General features: G+C 40.4%; 1 protein-coding gene and 1 long non-coding RNA gene across 2 annotated transcripts in view; one reads left to right on the forward strand and one right to left on the reverse strand.

Annotated features, from left to right (window-relative positions):
• LRRC9 (leucine rich repeat containing 9) overlaps nucleotides 1-6376 on the forward strand; it is a 110590-nt gene extending 104214 nt beyond the window's left edge. The window contains exon 34 of the mRNA XM_075926333.1: nucleotides 6064-6376. Coding sequence (XP_075782448.1) covers nucleotides 6064-6112 — 49 coding nt within the window. The 3' untranslated portion in view covers nucleotides 6113-6376. The remainder of the gene's footprint in view (nucleotides 1-6063) is intronic.
• The window catches only part of LOC142829061 (uncharacterized), an 84101-nt gene that overhangs the window by 47288 nt on the left and 14854 nt on the right, over nucleotides 1-21959 (reverse strand). The gene's annotated exons all lie outside the window — the stretch shown is intronic.

The following is a 21959-nucleotide window of genomic DNA, read 5'->3' on the forward strand; positions in this document are numbered from 1 at the left end:
GAAGAAATGGACCTTGTTTTTTCTGTCTCCAAAGGCTACAAAAAAATCTAGTCTCATTGTTAAAAACACCTTTTCCAGCCAAGCTGCCTATAAACAATTCTCTTGTTTTAAAATGAAGTCTTAGAGAAATTCTCTGTGAGGCCTCATTCTATGATTTTACCCTTGTGCATACCTGTGAATGTAGGAAGGAGTGTCTCTAAGAGCAACTATTGCTGCACTAGCTGGACTTATCCAGCGTTGCCTGGGAAACTGGAGGAACAAAATTTGGAAAAACAGAAGCTGGTCCTGACAGCCTCCAGCCACACCGCAACTGCCAGTGCTGCATCTCTCTCTCTCTCTCTCACTCACACACACAGGATCATCCAATATCAAACCCAGGACCAGTGCCCAGATTTGAGGGATCTCCCCCCCCCCACACACATTGGATTAATTTCTCACCCACCCAGCATCATCCAGTGCTGCCCCTTGGACCAGTGCCCCTCAAAGGAGATCCCGCCCCCCCACCATGGGCTTCATTTCTCACTCACTCCCTTCAGGATTGTCCAGCCCCACTTCCTTTATCCCCTTACAATCTCCCCCTCCCCCCATTCGTCCCCAGTGGTCCAGCCCCACCCTCCCTACAATCCTTCCCTCCCCCCACTCGCTCCCAACAATCCAGCCGGCCCTCCAACGATCCATCCCCTCCCCCCCCCACACACCTCCAATGGGCCAGCCTCCCTCATCCTACCCTCCCCTCCACTCGCTCCCAACGGTCCAGCCCCCCAGGACTAGCCCACCCCCCAAAGATCCAGCCCCCTCCAATCCTGCCCTACCCCCCACTCGCCCCCAATGGTCCAGCCCCTCCCCCCACACCTCTGGGTCCCTGATGCGCCTCCTTCTGGACATTTTTTCAAAGTGGCAGCTGAGCGGTAACACCAGCCCCTCCCCCTCCACTGCGAGTCAATTGCACTATTGAAGAGGGGCCTCCATATGCTTCCAGCAATGGCGGAGAAGCCGCTTCTCCCCGCACTGCCAAGCTCCGTGCAGCCCCGGGGAGAGGTGTTGATCTCTCATCTCTTCCCTTTCACAGTCCCTTAAAACCTTCTCCTGGACGAAAGGTTATCCCATGGAAAGTTTGGTTGCAGTAGCTCTTATAGTGTCCAAGTTATTAGAGCACAAACATGCAAACGTTCTCCTTTACATATTAGATTACATACATACATAGAGATCATGATATATATATAAAAAGAAAATATGGAAGCTCCTTATTCTGTTTGTGTGTATGTGTGGAGACCTTTAAAAAGCAGTGCTATTTTCAGTAACTTTAGTCTGCAAAGTGTCATTCGTTTCACCTAGCATTTAATTCTAAATGCATGTTACTCTTCCTCCCATTATGGATTCCCTATGTGTCTAAGAAACATTATTTGCATAAAAGGAATTGAATAATTTATAGAGCTATGTGAGCAGGAGCTAGCGCACATCCTGGTAACGGTTTGCTGGTAATCCCAGTGGGTCTAACACATGGCTCATAGCTTGTTTAATGGGATGGAAACTGACAGTTTTTTCTTGTACCTCTGCTATAGAACTCATAGCTTCTGAATGACCTCCGTGTACTTAGCTACTTTTCCTGTTGATCTTGCTGCTCTTTTCCCCCCATTAATGGGAGAATTCTTAAAGGAAAGCATGCACTCTGCTGCAATTTCTGTTCACATTATTCCATTAAATAATGTTCTAGGTCTGGCAATTATTCCATTGCTTATATAAAATAGTAATATTTTTTTAAACCTCTAAATGAATTGTGTTGCTAAAGATAACATTATATTGCTGTGGCAATGCTTTCATTGAATAATTAAAGGTATGATCACAGGTTATATTTATTTTTAATAGACTCTGATAAGAAGAACTAGTTTGGAGAAAATTTTAAACTTACAATTTGCTGATTAATTTTTGAGAGATTCTTCTGAATTTTAGATATTTCAGTTTGGTGGAGCTACTGCCAAAATGAATTTGTGGATAGATTGTTTTTCAAACTACATTTAAAAAAAATTCCACTGTTAGCAGAGCTTATAAATTAAATCTATAGGGTGCAAAGGAAAATAGTTAAGAAAAAGAAATATGAGAAATTTAAAATTCAATCATTATTCTTTCAGATAATCACTAAAGCACTTAAATATGCATTTATTAGTAATAAACAGCAACATTGGGAGAGTTTGGAAACAGTTTAATTGGTTGGTATCTTATTCACTGAAGGGATCAGTCTCAGCTGCTTTGACAACCGAGTTGCCATTTTCGACGTAAATCACTTGTGATTCTGAAGTACTTGTTTCCTTTTAAACTTTGCATAAATCCCTCAAGATATTTCTCTTTTTAAAGTAAGATTCATTTCCATATGCTCATACAATTTTTCCCTTACATATTGTGTGATGTCCAGAAATTACTCTCATTTCTCCTGGAGTGTGACTTGCCAAATAAGGTTTCTTTGTTAATTAGTTACCATGTACTGAACATTAGACATGCCTAATGTTTTCAGTCATTGCACATAAGTCTTTTAGCTGAAAGAAGCCTTAAAGTTTCAGTTTTACTGAACGTTTTTATTTAGTTTTAAATGCAGTATTTTATCTACTCTTTCTAAACCTGATAAATATGTTGTGTAGTTTAAAAAATACTCATCAATTAAAGAGTAACATTTTTGGGACTCGAAGTATTTTTCCTTTAAAAAATAATTAAAATAATAACAGAATTATATAAATCTGTTAATTAATCCATTTAATCTCTTTAGAGCTATACCTTATGTTTAAGAGATAGAAAGGTTTTAAAGAACAAAAACCTAGAGAATGGAACATTTTCTTGGCATTTCTTAGTATTTTATTCCCCAAAATGTTTGACATGTGCTTTTCCAATTCACACAAAAATAGATAGCATATAAACATGTATCAGTAGCATTTTTAAGTTTTCAATTCTTTCTTATGCCTTCCCATCAATTTGGCTGAAAACAGGTATTTGCAAACACTGGTAGCCTAATTTCTTATGGCCTTTCATTTTTTATGAAGTGTTTTCAAAAGACTTCAATCAACCTTAATGGTGCATTTTTAGTTAAGGATACAGAATGGAGAGAAGTCAATTTAAGCTCCCCAGTGAACAAGTGTGTACAGAAGAAAAAAGGCATAAATGGGCTTAGAAAACATAACCAGTACAAGTAAAATGCAGCGAGCAGAGCACTCAGGGAAGCTAAGATACAATGGAAGGAGTAAAATACTGCAGAGCTTTTTAAACTATATACAATTGGAACAATGGACTGGACCCAGACATCTATGTTAAACTGTTAACAGATAGGTGAAAAGCAAGCTTCAATTCTATAACGGGTGCTCAAGAACACCAGAGTGGAAGGATTTAAAGCTGAAGCAAATAAACAGTTCAGTCGGATAGAAATCAAGTCAAAATTGGTATATTTTATGTTTAGTTTATGTAAAGAAAAGAATTGTCTCCTGGTTTTATATATTAATTAAAGTATTATAAGTACTAGCCCAGCTCTGTTTATGACTTGTAATCTGAAATAATAAACATTTTTTCTTAGCATCCCAAAGCTCATTAAAATTGAATAATTTAGTAATGTAGCCTTTGTAGACATATATCACATATCCACAAATATATATAAATAGACATATACCTGGGAAATTATCACCTGCTGATTGTTCAGTTGTCTACTATTATTTAAACCTGACATTACTTATAGATATAATACATTTTCCCTGAGTGTCTCAGCGATACTGGAAAAAGGGTAAGTATGTAACATTAAAAATCGAAATACAAAACCAGTTCAGAGCCGCTAAGCCAGTATGATGCATGCTTTCAATCATCTGGGTCCAAGCACCTCTTTAAAACAAATTACTGTACAGTGTACTGGCAATTATTAACACTTGTACAGTAGTGTATCAATTTATGCTAAGCCTTTATGCCATCTTACAGTTGAGTGCAGTTGTTTTAAGCATCTGCCTTACATTGTGATTCAATTCATTTGGTTAGCTTAATGCAAAGATTTCATAATGTACACAAGGATGAGTAGCATTAAGGCAGTGAACATAGTACTCATTATTCTTTTAACATGAATGTCAACAAGAAGAGGAATTAAGGAAGAAATCATTGTAACTCCAAAAGAACATCTGACTAACCACTACAGAGGACGTGTTTTTTTTTTTTTTTTTTTTTTTTAAATCCTCTTCGCGATCCATAAAGAAGGATTTTTCCCAAAACAATTAATTTGGTTGCCCTACCCTTCTTAATTCTAAGGAGATTTAAAACTCATCTACTTGGAGATTGTCTCTATAGACAGAAACCTACAACCGGATTACAAGATATTCCATCATATGGTTGTTGTTAGCCTGGTTGCAGCTGCATGGCATATAATAGAGCTGCTTACAAAAAAGAAGACATAATCCCCCTCCTCCCAAAAATGATTTGCATTGCATGTATTCACACCTTCATCATTTTTATTATTTGTATTACTTTCTCTTTAAGACTAAAAACATGGTGGAATAACTGATGGCACAAAATTAAATATTCACCCAAGTAATGTTGATATCATTTAATATAATCACAATTAAAATGACATTTAAAGACTTGAAAGCTTTGAGTTAAACCACCCATGTACAGCAATGTATGCTCCAATGCATAGCAAAATGGGGCGTATTAAGGAGGTTAAGGTGGCTCATCTTTGTGTCTAGGTATTGGAGAACATATGGTGAACTTCCACATAAGAACATATTGGTTTGCAACACAAACTAAGTCCTATCTTAATTCTTTTAATTATTCTATGTGAATGTGTATTTGCTGATTGCCTCATTTCTTTGGAGTGAGTTAATAAAAAAAAAAAAAAAAAAACCATGACATGTCTTTGATCCGGCTTCACACCCTGCTTTAACTCCATTGACTTAGTGTTGGGATCAGACTGTTGTTGCTGCTGTTATTGTTTTTCTCCCTAGTAATAGTAGATGGGCTATATCAATATTCAGTGCTTGCACAACAGGACAAAAAGTCTTGCAGCAAGGGAGCCCTGAAAACCTTAGTGTTTTCAAATGAAGGTTTAATCCTGAACTGTAATTGCTTCCATTGGCTCTCCAGTATCCTTAGTGTTCTCTCAATGTGATTTTTTTTTTTTAGTTCACTTTAAGCATGTAGCCGTTATTGAGCTTTTAAGCATCACCTATGGAAGCTCTTAAAGTGCAGTTGCATGCCCATCAAAGCTCAAAATTAACAGGTACTGATAGATGCGAATATAATACATTGCAGACTTAGCAAGAGCTCTGGTTTCATGAATTAGTAGAGAGTCCTCCTTACGAGATTTTTTTTAAAAGAGAATTTAGTATGTTAGTACTCATGAAAAGTGCTGGGTTTTCAGGCCTAGAGACTCAAATCCCATATATGTCAACAGAATGGATACTGTCCTGAAAATTTCAGTGAAAGATTCCCTACATTGCCCTACCCAATATTCCTCAACACTGATCTTGTATAAGGGTGTGAATATAGTTTGTTTTCCATGACTATTAAATCTTATTTCTCTCTTCTAAAACTACCAAAAGAGGAATCAATGACATCACACTGAACAGCTCTCAGAAAGTAACTGCTTTCAAAGGCTACGTCTACACTGTGGAGCTATTTTGGGATACCAGAAGTATCCCAAGACAGCTATTCTTCATCTTTTAAGCAAACCCATCATTTCGAAAAATAATGGGCACACTATTCCGATGCCCTCGTAAGCCTCGTTCCATGAGGATTAAGGGAGGTTTCAGAATAGCATGCTATTTAGAAATTAACGCAAAATAAGGTACGCAATTTATGTAGCTCAAATTGTGTAGCTTATTTCAAGATAAGGGTGCAGTGTCGATGCACCCAAATACTGCTAACCTGGATGCTGGGCTGGATTCAAAATGAGAGTCTAGAACTGAAAAGAGCTGTGTGCCATTGCCAATGCCGAACCATTCAGTCCTCTTGTTTTCAAATCTGACCAAGTAAGGATCATCATCATTAATAAGTAGCCCTGAACATGTTTCTTTCTTTCATGCTGACTTCTTTTGACTATTCTTTCAGGTTTAAATTTAGATTGAATTCAAGTACAGAGAAGAGTAACTTGGGATAACTCCAGATCTGGCTGGCCAATGCACGTAAACATCAGAAAAAATATATTGTGCAGCTGGGTATTTCAAAGGGAAGAATAAACAAGTTAGAGAAACGGGAAAGAAGAAGCTGACATTTGAAAAGTAGGTTGGGTAAATTATTAGAAGATAGTTTCTAATGCATTTGGATGAAAGAATAGATACATACGGATCTTGTAGTCATACTGCAGTCAGAACAAATGAAACATGGTTGGGAGGACTGTGTATGTATGACAAGGATTTCTGATGTGAGGATATATAATTTTATTTTATTTTCTAAATGCTGGGCTCCTTTTTAGCTGAAAAATAGCTTGGTTGCGATATTTCCATACAGTTAAATATAGAACATCATGTACTTGAGAACTATTGCTGTTAGAAAGATGTGCATTGGTACATGATTTTCCCTCTTGAATCTCAAGCTTCCTTCCAGCCAGTGACGAAGGCATACATGTCAGCAGGTAATATAGTCCAATAAATGGAAAGGCCCACTGCTGCAGCCAAACTGCTGGAACTTTTTGTTTCAGTGAAAAAATGAAGTATTAGCTTCTATTGCGTTTCAGTTATTGCATTTTGTTTGTTTGCCAAGTAAGTTTTATCCTTCTCTTACATAACCAGAAGCTCAGAGAGACTGTTAATCGGGGCATTGCACCTTCTGATCTGTTCTGTGAACTTGTCTGAAATCTGTTTTTGGCCTATCACAGAGATACAATAGGATCTGGAAATGCCATTAACCTTTTTCATTCTCCATCCTCTATTGGGCTAAAAAAACCCTCCCTTTTTGGCTACCTTCTTTTTGTGTGTATTAAACCAATTTTTACATGAATTAACAATAAGAATTACATTCCAGCCATTTCCATGCCTGCTTCATTCAATCCCTGATTTTGCCATCTACAAACAAGACAACAGTCTTCCTAAACCAGAAATTGTTGTAAAAATTCAGGCTGGACAGTTGTTTGGACTCTCTCAGCTTGAAATCTTACCTTCAGTGCACAGATAATGCTCGTATATGGCTTCTTGGCTACTTACAGATCTGTCCATCTATTTGAATGGCATAGTGCTAGCTCACAAGTTACTCAAACCCTTGTCCTTCTGTATAGAAGCTAAGAAACATGGTTTGGGACTAACAACCTGTAATGGGGTGCATTTACCTCTTGAGCACCTTCTGCTTCTGCAGGAGTGCCATCTGTTTCCTGTTTCTGGTGCCCCCTGTCAGTTGTCACCTCACTTGGCAGATCCTTAGTGGCTCAGCCCTCTAGCCAAGTCACAAAGTCCAACAGAGTTGTAAAGAATCCAATACAAATTGTCTAATTTACCCACATCACGGTCCTCTGCCTCAACTCTGTAGTCGTTAAATGCAGCCCTGTTCTCAGGTTTCAACACAAGGCTTGTCCCCTTCTCAGGGCTTAGGCCACTTCGCCCATAGCTGGTGGGGGAACCTGAACCTGCCTACTACTCCAGGTTCCAGCCCATAGACCATATAAACAGCAGCCAGATACTATTCATTTCAGTATACTACTGGGGCTGTGTCTACACTGGTATGATCTTATGCAAGAACTCTTTTGCGGAAGAGTTCTTGTGCAAAAACTCTTCCAGAAGAGAGCGTTTACATTGGCATGTGCGTTTGCGCAAGAGATGTGCTTTTGCGCAAGAGCATCTCTGCCAGTGTAGATGCTCTCTTGCACAAGAAAGCTCTGATGGCCATTTTAACCATAGGGCTTTCTTGCGCAAGAAATTCATGTTGCCTGTCCACACTGGCCTCTTGCGCAAGAACAGTTGTGCAAGAGAGCTTATTCCTGAGTGGGAGCATCAGAGTTCTTGCGCAAGAAGCACTGATTTCATACATTAGAACATCAGTGTTCTTGCACAAGAACTCGCGGCCAGTGTAGACAGGCAGCAAGTTTTTGCACAAAAGTGGCCGCTTTGGCGCAAGATCGCGCCAATGTAGACACGGCCCTGCTGTTTTCCTGGGCCTCTTCCCTCCTGGTCCCTTTATCTTCGTTTCTTAGTCCATCATAAGCAAATGCAGCCAGAACCATTCTGGTTAGTTCTCATGCTTTGAGTCTTCCATTCCGGTCTGTCTTGAAGCAATTTCTCAAAAATTCTGCAGTTAATCAAATCTTTCAACATCTATCCATCATGTTTTTGGGTCTTCTAAGCCTTCTCTTACCTTTTAATGTTAAGTTTACACACTATTTCCTATATATTCTTCTGACCTTCTATTCACATGCCCAAATCATCTAAGCCTGGATTCCCTTGCTTTTCCACAATTGGTATCACTTTCACATTAACTCTAATTTGTTCACTTCTAACTGCACATGGCCGTCTTTTAGTACCCTCACACATGTCTTGGTCAATTTTGATATACCTTTTAGATGGCTGTTTCATTCTCATACACCATCAGATGAGTTCTCTGAGAATGTGGTCATAAGCCTTCTCAGGACCAATAAATACTATATGCAGGGTATCCTCTTTTTTTCTGTATTGTTTCACAAGTAATCTTAGTGCACACATAACATCCACTGCTGGCTTACCTGGCATAAATCCAAATGGATTGTTATTGACCTTTACTTTTCTTGGTAGTCTCCTATCTATAACATTCTCCCGGATCTTCATTGTGTGGCTCATGAGTTTTTAATGTTGCAGTAGTTCACAGTCTTGTTTGTCTCCTTTTCCCTTAAAAATTGATATTATTATGCTGTTTCTCAGTGCGTCAGGCATCTTCTCAGTCCTTATGATAAAATTAAAGAGTTGTGCCCATATGTTCACCTCTGCTGGCCCCAACCATTTCCATACATCTGCTGGTACTGTGGTATACCATCGGGGTCTAGAGCTTTCTTATTTTTCATATTGCTTGATGTTTCTTCAATTATTTTTTCTAGGTGCTTCGAGACCAAGAGAGCTTGGTTCTCTTGGGTTATATTCATTCATAAAACTTTCAAAATAGTTTCTCCAAATTAATTTCCTTAATTTGGTTCTCATTAAAATAATTCCACTTTTATATTTATTTACTTTGATTTCACTGATATCTTTAGTTCTCTCATTATAGGTCTTTGCCAGTCTCTATATTTTGTCCTCATCCTCTGTTTCAAGACAGGCATATAAACCATCTATGGTATTAGCCTTAGTGGCTATTACCATTTCTTCAGTATCTTTTGGAGTTTTTTTATTCTTCTGAAAATCATGCCACTGAAGCATCGCTTGCCAAAACTGAAAACACTTTTTCTTTTCTTTTGCAGTCTCTTGAATTTTCTCATTTCATCCAATTTAATTGTGGAGAAAAGGCTCTTGTTTTTGTTTCACTAGCCAGGCTCTTAGCAGATTATCAAATTTTGTTTGAATAAGAGACATGGAGTTAATATAGCGTTTGACAAATGGTAGAATCATATTTCAATGTGCCATAGTATAATAACTTATAGCCTTCTGCGATACTTCTTGCCATTGCTTCCTTCCATTAGGTCTCTTGAATGCATGCAGTTTGTACTTTCCTTTTCATAAGAGTCTGAGCCAGCTCTGCACTTTTTCCACTTAATGTCCCGTATTACTAGATACCAGTCTTTTTTTCTGGATATTTTTCTTTGATCACATCTGTCCAAAATGATGCAGTAGGCTTCTCAGGAATGAATGTTCTACTAGGAATGCCCTCATTTCATATAGGGTATATAAAGGTCTCATTTCATGGATTTCTTTGGCAAAGTTTTACTGCCGGCTGCCAGTCTGACATCAGTCATCCTCCTTTTTTACCAGGGGCTGATACTGACTATGGGTGAAGTTTATTCCATTATATGCAAACATGCAATTATATTTAATAGTTACATATTCAGAATACCCAAAAAGCTTAAGAAAAGCTAGGCACACTTATTATTGTACTAGTAGCTGAAAGCTCATGCTGTCGCAAGGATATAATCGTTGGGCTGAGTAAGACACCATCTGTACAGTCTGCCTCATACAACCAATTACATTGTTGCATGCAAATCAGATGTAGAGTGAGGGTGGTGACTGGTTAACTCGGATATCACAGTGATCTAGACTCTTGGCATGGCATAGATAAATGCCTTACTATAGCTGTACACAACACAGGTGTAAGAGTTTAAGCCAAAATGGCTGAGAATTTAAAAATTGGATGAAAGCAGACTGCAAATCTTGGTGAGAGTGAACCTGGTACTATTCTAAAATAGAGCTCTCAACCATACCTGTAACTTTTTCCATCACTTCAAACTGCCATTCTAGCTCAGAATGACACACACTATGTCAATCCTGTAATCTTATTATATAGATACTCATACATTGGGACAAATCTGGACACCATTGAAATCAATGGAAAACACTTGTTTACTCTATTGGGACCATGATTTGCCCATTAAGGAATGTTTTTAAGTATTAAGATAAATCCTTGGTTTAGATAGGGTCCTGTTCTGTCACCCTTAGTCTTGTTGAGTGATGCTTTAAACCATAAGCAATCCCATTGAAATCAGTGAGACTGTTACTAAATAAGACAGTATTCATTGGGAGTGGCAGGATTTGGCCCATTTTCTTTGACCATAGTTCTCCAATTTTTTCAGTCTTTGGATGGATTCATAAAACAATGATGCATTTGAGTGGATGTCCTCTCCCAGACCCAGATGGTTCATGCCTTTTTCCATTCTATCATGGATGGATTTTCTTGTTGGTCTTACAACAGTTTACAAAGTCCCAAAGGTTTTACGAGCATTATAATAAATGTTTTCCCAATTAATTTTTATTCAAATTCATCATAATTTTGATGCTTATATTTGCTGTGCTATACATACAAATTAATATTGCATTTGTTTTTCCTAACAGGCCTAGATAGTTTATATCGGGAGGAAGAAGAATATCCTGGTATCCAATTTCTAATAATAATTTATTTCTCAGTCACAGATACGTTCACACTATGATTTTCCCTTGTAGAATAGAAGCTAAAGGATACAAAATCTTCATCTCAAAATAATTGAGATATTTTGCTATTCCCTTTTAAATATTTTGGTGGTAACATTTCTGTTTTATTTTCAGAGCTCAGCTGTTCCATATTGATATCTTTGGGGATGTATACATGTCTTTCATGTTAGATTCCTGCTACTTGTGTTCCATTCTTGTTTGACTGGACATAGATGCAGTTAAGAGGTGTTGGCTTGGAGAACTTAAATGCTATAAATAACACATTTCCCCTTAGGGTTGATCTGCACTTATGGCAGTGTTTAGAGTACATACATAGCATGCCCAACTAGCACAGGTATAAATAGCAATGTAGATGGGATGGCAGTGCTTAAATGACTAAGGACACTCCTGAATGCTAAAGTGCATACTCTTTATGGCTCTCTACATATCCAAGCAGTCTACGCTACTATTTTTAGCAGTGTTGTGCCCCACTGCTAGACCTTTTCCCTCATGCAATGAAAGACTGGCATCAGGAAAAGTCTGTCGCAGTTCCCTACCGTCAGAGCCTTTCCTTTGCTGCCTTCCCCCTCTGCTGTCACTGTCACTACTACCTCTTCTGAGTCATCTTCTTCTAATAAAATAATAAATAAGACTCTTTAACAGCAGAAAATACCACACATGGAAATGGAAATATTTTTACTGAATATTTCCTTCCCACTAGCAGTCTCTCTCACAATTCTGATACATATGGGCCATTCCCCTCTGGTCTCCAGTTTCTGGCATAGCCCATGCTGGCTACACCCTCTTCTCCAGCTTGCCACGAGATGGTTCATTCCAAAGGTGTGTAAAAACTTGAAGAAAATAATTAGAAACTATAATTCCAGAGCTTCAGGGGATAGCTGAGTTAGTCTGTTACAGAAAAAACAACAAATGGTCTGGTAGCACTTTATAGACTAATGAAACAGGTAGATGGTATCATGAGCTTTCGTGGGCACAGCCCACTTCTTCAGATAACTCTGGTCATCTGAAGAAGTGGGCTGTGCCCACGAAAGCTCATGATACCATCTACATGTTTTGTTAATAATTCCAGAGCCACCCAAGTAACTAGGTATAGTAGGGCACTGCCTAGATGACCTCCTGAGGTCTCTTCTAACCCTAATTTTCTATTATTCTTTCCAGAAGTTGTCCATATAAAATGACCAGGACTGAAATGCCACACAGGGTACAGTGTGGAATAGTGGAAGCTGGTGCTAGCAGAAAGGAAATTACTGTAAGAAATTTTCTCATCTGCAGCGCAGCATCTCCCATAATTTGGATACCTGTGTAAGGTATAGAGCAGTGAACAGGAGTAGGGAGGCTTAGAAGGATTAAAGGATTAAGAGAACAAACCGAAAGAAACAAGATCCCCACACACACTTTTGAAAATTGCCATTATGGTGCTATTTTTACTGGACTATCCCCTGCAGCACCTTTCTGCCAAAGGAAACCTCCACACAAGGCAATAAGTCTCTCTTTAGTATTGTTAAAAGTGTTGCCAGCAGTCGCCTTCTGGAGAGAGAGCCTGATTCAGGGAAACTCCTGATAAAACTGGGAGAGTTGGCAACCCTACCAGCCATACCAGCTGCCTGCCCAGCTCCTGTTACACTGCAGGCCTGGGGCTACGTCTACAATGCAGGCTTCTTGCACAAGAAGCTTTTATAGGAAGAGATCTTCCACAAAAACTTCTTGCCTAAGACTGTGTCCACACTGCAAAAGTGCATCGAAAATGCAATGCGCTTTTGCGAAGGAGAGCATTCAGACTGCATGGATGCTCTCTCTCTCTCGAGAGTAAGCTCTGATTGCTATGCACAGAATGGTCACCAGGGCACCTGTGCTTTTTCCTCTTTCTGTGCAAAAAAACCCCTCTTCCCTGTCCAAGCACACCTTATTGTGAAAAAGCTCTTTTGCAAAAAGGCGTTCTTCCTTGCAGAATAAGGAATACCTACACCAGAAAAACTCCTCTGTTCTTTCAATTTTTTTGCACAAAAATGCTCTTGAGATGTGGACGCTCTGCAAGTTTTAAAAAAAAAAAAAACGGCCATTTTTCCAAAAAAACCTCTATAGTATAGACATAGCCTGGGACTCTGGAGCTGGGGGTAATCTGAATTGCAGAAAGATGAGACAGACATTGACAAATGTTTGGTAAAACCGTATCAGGAAAACATCTAGATTTGAATGATGAAACAAATGCAGTGCTAGCCTTGCATGGTTTAATGACAATGAACAGAAATGTGTGGCCTGGCTCTAGGAGACTCAGTGGCTATGTCTAGACTGGCAAGTTTTTCCGCAAAAGCCAGCTGTCTACACTGGCCACTTGAATTTCCACAAGAACACTGACTTCCTACTGTCTGAAATCAGTGCTTCTTGTGGAAATTCTATGCTGCTCCAGTTCGGGCAAAAGCCCTCTTGCGCAAATGCTTTTGCGCAAGAGGGCCAGTGTAGACGTGTTATTGTTTTGCGCAAAAATGTCCCAATCACAAAAATGGCAATCGGGGCTTTCTTGTGCAAAACCGCGTCTAGATTGGTATGGACGCTTTTCCGCAAAAGGTGCTTTTGTGGAAAAGCATCCGTGCCAATCTAGACGCTCTTTTCTGCAAATGCTTTTAATGGAAAACTTTTCCGTTAAAAGCATTTGCGGAAAATCATGCCAGTCTAGACGTAGCCAGTTTGTTGAGGCAGATGAGTAAAGGGGCAAAAAGTGCTGTTCCACTGTGCAAGTGAGATGAATTTTTTGTCTCTGTGTGTAGCATAAAGTAACTGATGCTGAGCCACCTGTTCCTCCTCTCACATAGGCCAGCTTTGTGCCCCTTAGGCAGGAGCGGCCCGAGGTGGGCTGCGGCAGCTGGTGCCCCATGCGGAACACGCGATCGGCGCCCCAGCCTGAATGGTGGTCAATGAAGTGATGTCATCATCGGGTGCCCTTTTAAAGGCGGTGCCCTAGGCAACAGCCGCGTTGGCCTATAGTCATGGGCTGCCCCTGCCCTTAGGCATTGGTTTGCTGGAACAGAGGGCAAAGCAAGCCACATTCAGTACAGGGCTAGCACAAATGACTCCCTGGCGCAAAAGGGAAACATGGAATAATCTGTGACTCTCTGAGTTGCAACTCATCCCATGGTCCGCTCGTCAGGAAGAACACGTCTGCACTGCTCCGACACATGGCTTCCCAGTCTAGCCCTTAATAAAGTATCTAGCCTGTCCTCTCCATTGCACAAGAGTGTAGCCATTCGTTAGTAAAAGGCAGTGTTGTGTTTTCATCTCACATCACCTTTACTCCTCATTCCCTACTAACAGTGTGAATGCTGATAGAAATGATTTTAATATGCAGATGACAAGCCAACTTTTTCATGTCTTGAAATGTAGGCATTTAAATCTGTGTTTAAACATTGAAACAAAAGTGAGCCGCCCATCTTTAGGCACCTGGAGAGATGTGGAAAGCTTCAGGCTCTAAGTATAATACATTCCTGCCTTCACAACAAAAATCACTGGAATGATGCAACTTCCACATATAAATATAATTTTTCAGGAGTCGTATAGCTAAAAACAGCCTAGGCTGACTATCAGATTATAGAAAATATTGCTTATGAACAGTGCGTATTTCACAAGCTTTTAACTAGACAGAGCTGCAAAATGGGGACTTAATTCCTTCTAAAATTCCTAATTTTCCCCCTTTTATATTTCTCTATTTTCTGTACCTTGCAAAAGTTTACAATCTGCTAGTAACTATAGAAGCTGTCTGAAAATCTGCCTAAGAGTAAACCTAGATGGAAAATCTATATACAGTACAGAACACAGTCTCTCAGAGAAACTGTACAAAATCTGCAGTGACCGAGAGCTACCCTAAACAGCCCCAACACTCAATCCAGTATTCAGACATTGTCAGTATTCTTCAGGGGCTGTAATAACATTATAATGGGACTGGTAGACAAAACTGTCAAATTCTTTCCAAGACAATCGTCTAGGCTCATCAGCATAGACAATCATTCCTTTCATTTCTACAGCAATGGGAAGATTTTAAGCAATATCTTTTTGATTGGAGTTGGACTTGAAAAACGACTTAGCTGGGGGCCTTATTTTAAATGCAACGAGACTGAAATGTAAAGTGCAATTTCCCTTGCAGTCTTTGCAGAGAATGAGGCACTTGTCCGGGTTCACTTAATTGTCCCTGATTGCTGTTTGTGCAGCACAGTCACTTCTCCATCTTCAAAATCACCTTCAAGGGTTCCAACATTTTTCACTGCTGTTTTAAATCAAGAAGGGCTAAACACCAAATCATTTGACCATTACAGGTCTTTATGTTATTTATGTCTTTATGTCATTAGGCTTTAGAATTTTGTTTATTTAATTGACCTTAAATGGCATTTAAGTAACAGCTTTGAGAACACATCAGAGGTACTCCATGCATGTTGATTACAGTGGCACACATAATCTGACAATTAATTTTTTGTACTATTTTTTCCCAGGAGTAGTTACTTTCATTGAAAAGGTGCTTATTTTCTAGAAATATTTAGGGCTTGATGATGATGTTTGTTCTTTATTCACATGGTATCATTATTTTTAACTTGCTCTGTGAGAGATGAGGCAGAGCTATTCTTGTTCTTCCAATGCCTTTTTATATCAGGCCCCAATCCTACAATCATCCAGGCACACATCGAACTTTGCTCCCATGAGAAAACCCAGTCTATTCATGTGAATAAAGTTATAGCATAGCTTGTGTTTTCTGATTTTGTGTTCTTCCATCTACTCAAGAAAAGTAGCCTGTCTTTAAAAAAATATAACAAAAGCCACGGTATTTCCTTTTCTGCCTTTGTTCATATGCTCAGCTTGGTGACTAGAAAACATTAACAGTGTGTACTTGTAAAAACTTAAAAAACAACAAAGAGTCTGTCAGTTTTTCCTGTTACAGACTGGCTCGTCTTTCCCTTTGAAGCTTTTCTCCCCCTCCCCCCATTTGTTCTTGCTTCTGGACATCCAACTTTCCGGTCATCTGAAGAAGTGGGCTGTGCCCACGAAACCTCATGATACCATCTACATGTTTTGTTATTCTTTAAAGGGCTACCAGACTATTTGTTGTTTTTTAAGTTTTTCCTATTGCAGACTAACTCAGCTTCCCTCGGAAGTGTGTACTTGTGGCACTCCAAATCTTTTTTTTGAAAAGTAAATTACTGTATTTCAAAACAGAAGTTCAGTCAGATGGAAGAAATCAAGGAGAGCTCCTCGACTCCTGAGCAAATGAACTGGCAACTTGCAGGATTCAGGTAGCTAAAAGGGGGAATGCATAGCAGCGGGTGTTACAAATGCTGGTGGTGTTTGAGGATGCAAGATCATCTTACCCTCTAAAAAAGGGAGAGCTAGTCTGAATCTACAGTGAATTGTTGTGCAGAAGCCTATACTTAGTTACCCAAGGCAACAAAAGTCCAACTCAGGCTATTACATAAGATTGTTCATGAAAGTCAATAAAAGTTGGGAGACAGACTGGAATGAAATGAATTGTTCAAGTTAAAAGAAATATTCTAGGTGGTATTCAGAACTCCTAGTAAAGTCATAGGTTGATGTAATAACAAGCAGAAAAAATCTAGAAATGAGAAGAAATGTTTATAATTTAAATCACTGAAGTATCATTTGGTTGGCTACTTCTAATGGAATGAGGTTGCCCCCTTTTTTGGATATTGTTTAGCTTGGAGTCACTCATTGGAAATAGGAGGGAATGTATGGACTGGAAGAAGCAAGCTTTACCATCATGGCTGCTACCCCCCATCTTCTGGGACACAAGGATTCACTATTTCACCACTGGGCCTTTTTCATCCTGACCCTGAAATGCATCAGAGAGAGACAATGAGATAACATCACCCTCTACTGGCTTCAGCTAAGTCCTGGACAACACCTAGGCTGTGTCTAGACTGCAGGGTTTTTTCGAAAAAAATAGCCTTTTTTCGAAAAAACTTCACCTGCGTCTAGACTACAGCCGCATACTTTCAAAATTAAATTGAAAGAACGCGGCTTTTCTTTCGACGGCAGTACTCCTCATTTCACGAGGAAGAACACCTTTTTTTGAAAGTGCTCTTTTGAAAAAAGGTGTTCTTGAATGCAAACAGGGCTTTTTCGAAAGAGAACATCCAGACTGCCTGGGTGCTCTCTTTCGAAAAAGTGGCTTGCTTTTTCGAAAGTACTGCTTGCAGTCTAGATGCTCTTTTTTGAAAGAGGCTTTTTCGAAAGTATCTTTCAAAAGAGGCTTTTTTGAAAGTATCTTTCGAAAAAGCCTCTTTCGAAAGAGGCTTGCAGTCTAGACGTAGCCTTAGTGTTTCATTTGCCTTCCTTGTCTTATTTCTTCTCTTTCTTATTTCTAACATTAAATAAAAGTCACAAAAAAAGGAAAGAGAGAGAGTCTGGCTCAGTCGCTGAGATGCCTCTTGCAAAATTGCCACAGCCTATGATAGCAGAGGCAAGATAAAAGCAATACTTTAAAGAACCTAATGCTGGTACAAATTTGCCAGGTCTCAGACTGGCTGATCAGACTATGTGTTGAGTCTGTTTTTCTCCAGCAATGAGGTTGGAAATAGAACTAGACAGAAGCTGCATTATCTATCTTTGCTGTTCTTTTCTCTCCCATTTTGTGTGTTTGAAAACATGGTCAGATAGCAAAAACAGCTTCTGATCTGTTCACTAAATGTTTGTTTCTCCACAAAAAGGACAGTTCATATAATCTAAAAATCTGTCAAGGATGACTTTCTCCCTTTAAAAGGCTCTATGAAGGAAAAGGAAATAAATTGTACAGGTTGAACCTCTCTGGTCCGGCGCCCTCCAGACCTGACTGGTCCTGAACGAGGGAATTTGATGAGCCAGGGGAATTCAATTGCAGTCCCCCTCGCTGACTCCGCTTCCAACCCCAGCTGCACCCTTCCCAGCCACCAGCCCCTGTCAGCCACCCTGCTCCCGCTGCCAGCCCAAGGTAGGCGACTGGCCTCAGACTGCTCACCCCAGCCAGGCTCCTGACCTCTATGCCACCACCAGCCTCTGGCTAACACTGTCAGCCCCGGCCCTGGCCAGGATGCCACAGTCAGCCCTAGCTGGGATGCTGGCCCTGCCGCCGCCATCACAGGCCCTGTCCGGGATGCCAGCACCTCTGCCACCACCAGCCCCAACCAGGATGCCAGCTCTGACTGCCACTAGTTCTGGCTGGGACTTTGGACCCACTGATGCTGCCAGCCTTGGGCTCCCCACCCCAGTGGGTCACCCAAACACTGGCTCCATTGCTGCCGGCTCTGGCCAAACTCCCAGCTGCAGGTTCTCTTGTCACCTGCCATTTGGCCACCAGCGCTTTCTGGCACAGGAACATCTGAGGTCCTGCCGGACCAAAGAGTCCTAGATTTTAGAGGTTTTTTTAATGAAAACCTTACTTAGAGCACTTTAAAGCTAATGAGAAACAGTAACAGGAAATTTGGAAATGGCAGAGATGCTTAATGACTTCTTTGTTTCGGTCCTCACCAAGAAGTCTGAAGGAACGCCTAACATAGTGAATGCTAATGGGAAGGGGGGAGGTTTAGAAGACAAAATAAAAAAGAACAAGTTAAAAATCACCTAGAAAAGTTAGATGCCTGCAAGTCACCAGGGCCTGCTGAAATGCATCCTAGAATACTGGCCACTGTCGGTAGACAGGATACTGGGCTAGATGGACCTTTGGTCTGACCCAGTACGGCCGTTCTTATGTTCTTATGTAATACGCAAGGAGCTGATAGAGGAGGTATCTGAGCCACTAGCTATCATCTTTGGAAAATCATGGGAGACCGGAGAGATTCCAGAAGACTGAAAAATGGCAAATATAGTGCCCATTTATAAAAACAGAAATAAGAACAACCCAGGAAACTACAGCCCAGTTAGTTTAACTTCTGTGCCAGGGAAGATAATGGAGCAAGTAATTAAGGAAATCATCTGTAAACACTTGGAAGGTGGCAAGATGATAGGGAACAGCCATCATGGATTTGTAATGAATAAATTCTGTCAAACCAATCTGATATTTTCCTTTTATAGGATAATGAATCTTGTGGATAAGGGAGAAGTGGTGGATGTGGTACACCTAGACTTTAGTAAGGCATTTGACACGGTCTCACATGATATTCTTATCAACAAACTAGGCAAATGCGACTTAGATGGGGCTACTATAAGATGGGTGCATAACTGTCTGGATAACCGTACTCAGAGAGTAGTTGTTAATGGTTCACAATCCTGCTGGAAAGGTATAACAAGTGGGGTTCCACAGGGGTCTGTTTTGGGACCGGCTCTGTTCAATATCTTCATCAACTATTTAGATATTGGCATAGAAAGTACGCTTATTAAGTTTGCACATGATACCAAGCAAAATGATCTGGACAAATTGGAGAAATGGTCTGAGGTAAACAGGATGAAATTTAATAAAGACAAATGTAAAGTGCTCCACTTAGGAAGGAACAGTCAGTTTCACACATACAGAATAGGAAGCGACTGTCTAGGAAAGAGTACGGCAGGAAGGGCTCTAGGGGTTATAGTGGACCACAAACTGAATATGAGTCAACAGTGTGATGCTGTTGCAAAGAAAGCAAACATGATTCTGGGATGCATTAACAGGTGTGTTGTGAGCAAGACACGAGAAGTCATTCTTCTGCTCTGCTCTGCGCTGGTTAGGCCTCAGTTGGAGTAGTGTGTCCAGTTCTGGGCATCGCATTTCAAGAAAGATGTGGAGAAATTGGAGAGGGTCCAAAGAAGAGCAACAAGAATGATTAAAGGTCTAGAGAATATGACCTATGAAGGAAGGCTAAAAGAATTGGGTTTGTCTAGTTTAGAAAAGAGAAGTTTGAAGGGGGACATGATAGCCATTTTCAGGTATCTAAAAGGGTGTCATAAGGAGGAGGGAGAAAACTTGTTCATCTTGGCCTCTGAGGATAGAACAAGAAGCAATGGGCTTAAACTGCAGCAAGGAAGGTTTAGGTTGGACATTAGGAAAAAGTTCCTAACTGTCAGGGTAGTTAAACACTGGAATAAACTGCCCAGGGAGGTTGTGGAATCCCCATCTCTGGAGATATTTAAGAGTAGGTTAGATAAATGTCTATCAGGGATGGCCTAGACAGTATTTGGTCCTGCCATGGAGGCAGGGGACTGGACTCGATGACCTCTTGAGGTCCCTTTCAGTCCTAGTATTCTATGATTCTATTAACTGGTTTTCCTTCCCTTCCCATTTAATCAAAGAGATTTTTAATGGTGGTTGGTACAATTGACATGAAACTCTGAACTACATTTAGTTGTTCCTTGTTGTAGCAATGACCAAGGCTTTTATTAATGACTTATCTCTTGTTGGGTCGAAGATGCTCCCTTTTCAATGTAATATTGACTTGCTTTCTAAGTTTAAAGGAGCAGTTCTTTGTAGGGGATTTGTGTCTTCTTACTTGGAAAGTTGCTCTTTAGGAATTGAGAGTATTAAAAATTCTCTGGGAGCAGCAGAGATATTTAAATATAAAACTTAATCAAAAACAGGCCCAAGCGACATTAAAAAGCAAACCTGAAAAACCCTCCAAACCCCAAATCTATCTCTGTGCTATTATTTCCCTCTCACCACGCAAGGGGGAAGAGAAAGGCGGCATTTTTAGATGTCTTTTCGGTCACCAGAGGTACACCTACACAGCAATGTTTGACCTCAAACTCACGCCCACCCCTGCCCTTCCCTGTACATACAAATTGCATTAATGCAGGGCTCAGACCCATGATTCCATTTGTGGCTGCTGATACGTTTGACATTTCCTCTTTCCTCCAAATGTTATTTTCATCTTGAGTTTCAACAAGCTAGCCCTCACTGCTGGAACAATTTCCAAACGACACCAGCAAAGATAGGAAGAGATGGGAATACAAAGACTTGCCTTGACATATGTTTAAAACACTGTAGCCTCCCTGTCCCCTCCACACACCACTTCCAAAAAGGCCCATCTGTACACTGAGCAGGAACAGTGAGAAATTGTTGAATAGTCCAGTACAGAATCTTTTGGAAGAAGTCCAAAATGGGAATGGAGTCACTCAAACAGACCCATCTGCCCTTGTGAGCCTTCACAGTCATGTCAACAAAGCCCCATAATCAGCTACAGGGGAAGCAGCCAATATGCAAATAAATCAGCATGGATCCTTGAGCTTCAGACAAACCCTAGCCCAGCCTAAAACATAACCACCCTGGTCCAAACAGTCCTGAGAACTTAGTATTTTGCTAGATTTGTCATCTTTAACCCACACTCAAGACTAAGCAATGTGTGGAGGGATTGTTTGTGGCAGTGGCTTTTGGAGTAGGCATCTAACTAATCATTTATTTACGGGATGCTGGCAGCTTGTACCCCCTCAAAGAAACATAGGCAATGATATACAACTCTGTACTTCCCACTGGCTTTCACCAGCCATGGGGACATAGATCTCAGTCACACAACAACATTATTCATTTAGTCTATGTACATGCCAACACTGAATAGTTGCTAATGCTGCGGAGGTTGTAATTATGATTTTGTGCCAAACTGTGAGAGATTTCTGATTACTGTGTTTCCTTAGGTTTGGGAGGCAGAATGTAGTATTTTGCAGTGATCCAGAGAGTCTTACTGTTACTCAGGAATTAGGGATGTTAGATATTGGGCAATCGAATAATCGTGTAACCTCATGAAATCTTTGTGGTTACACGACTATTCAATAGTCCCCGGGAGCGGGGGCCACAGCTAGTGTGCTCTGGACCACTCCTGGGGAGCCCCCTGCCAGCATAGGGTGGCAGGGGGAGCCAATCTCCAAGGGGAGTCATTTAAAAACCAGCTCCCAGCTCTGATACATAGCAGTGCGGGGTAGCAGCTGCCCCTGTCCACAGAGGTTGCTCTGCAAGATGCTGAACAGCCTCTGTCTGTGGGGAGC

Source organism: Pelodiscus sinensis, chromosome 4, assembly GCF_049634645.1.
Source record: "Pelodiscus sinensis isolate JC-2024 chromosome 4, ASM4963464v1, whole genome shotgun sequence".
NCBI classification, from domain to species: domain Eukaryota; kingdom Metazoa; phylum Chordata; order Testudines; family Trionychidae; genus Pelodiscus; species Pelodiscus sinensis.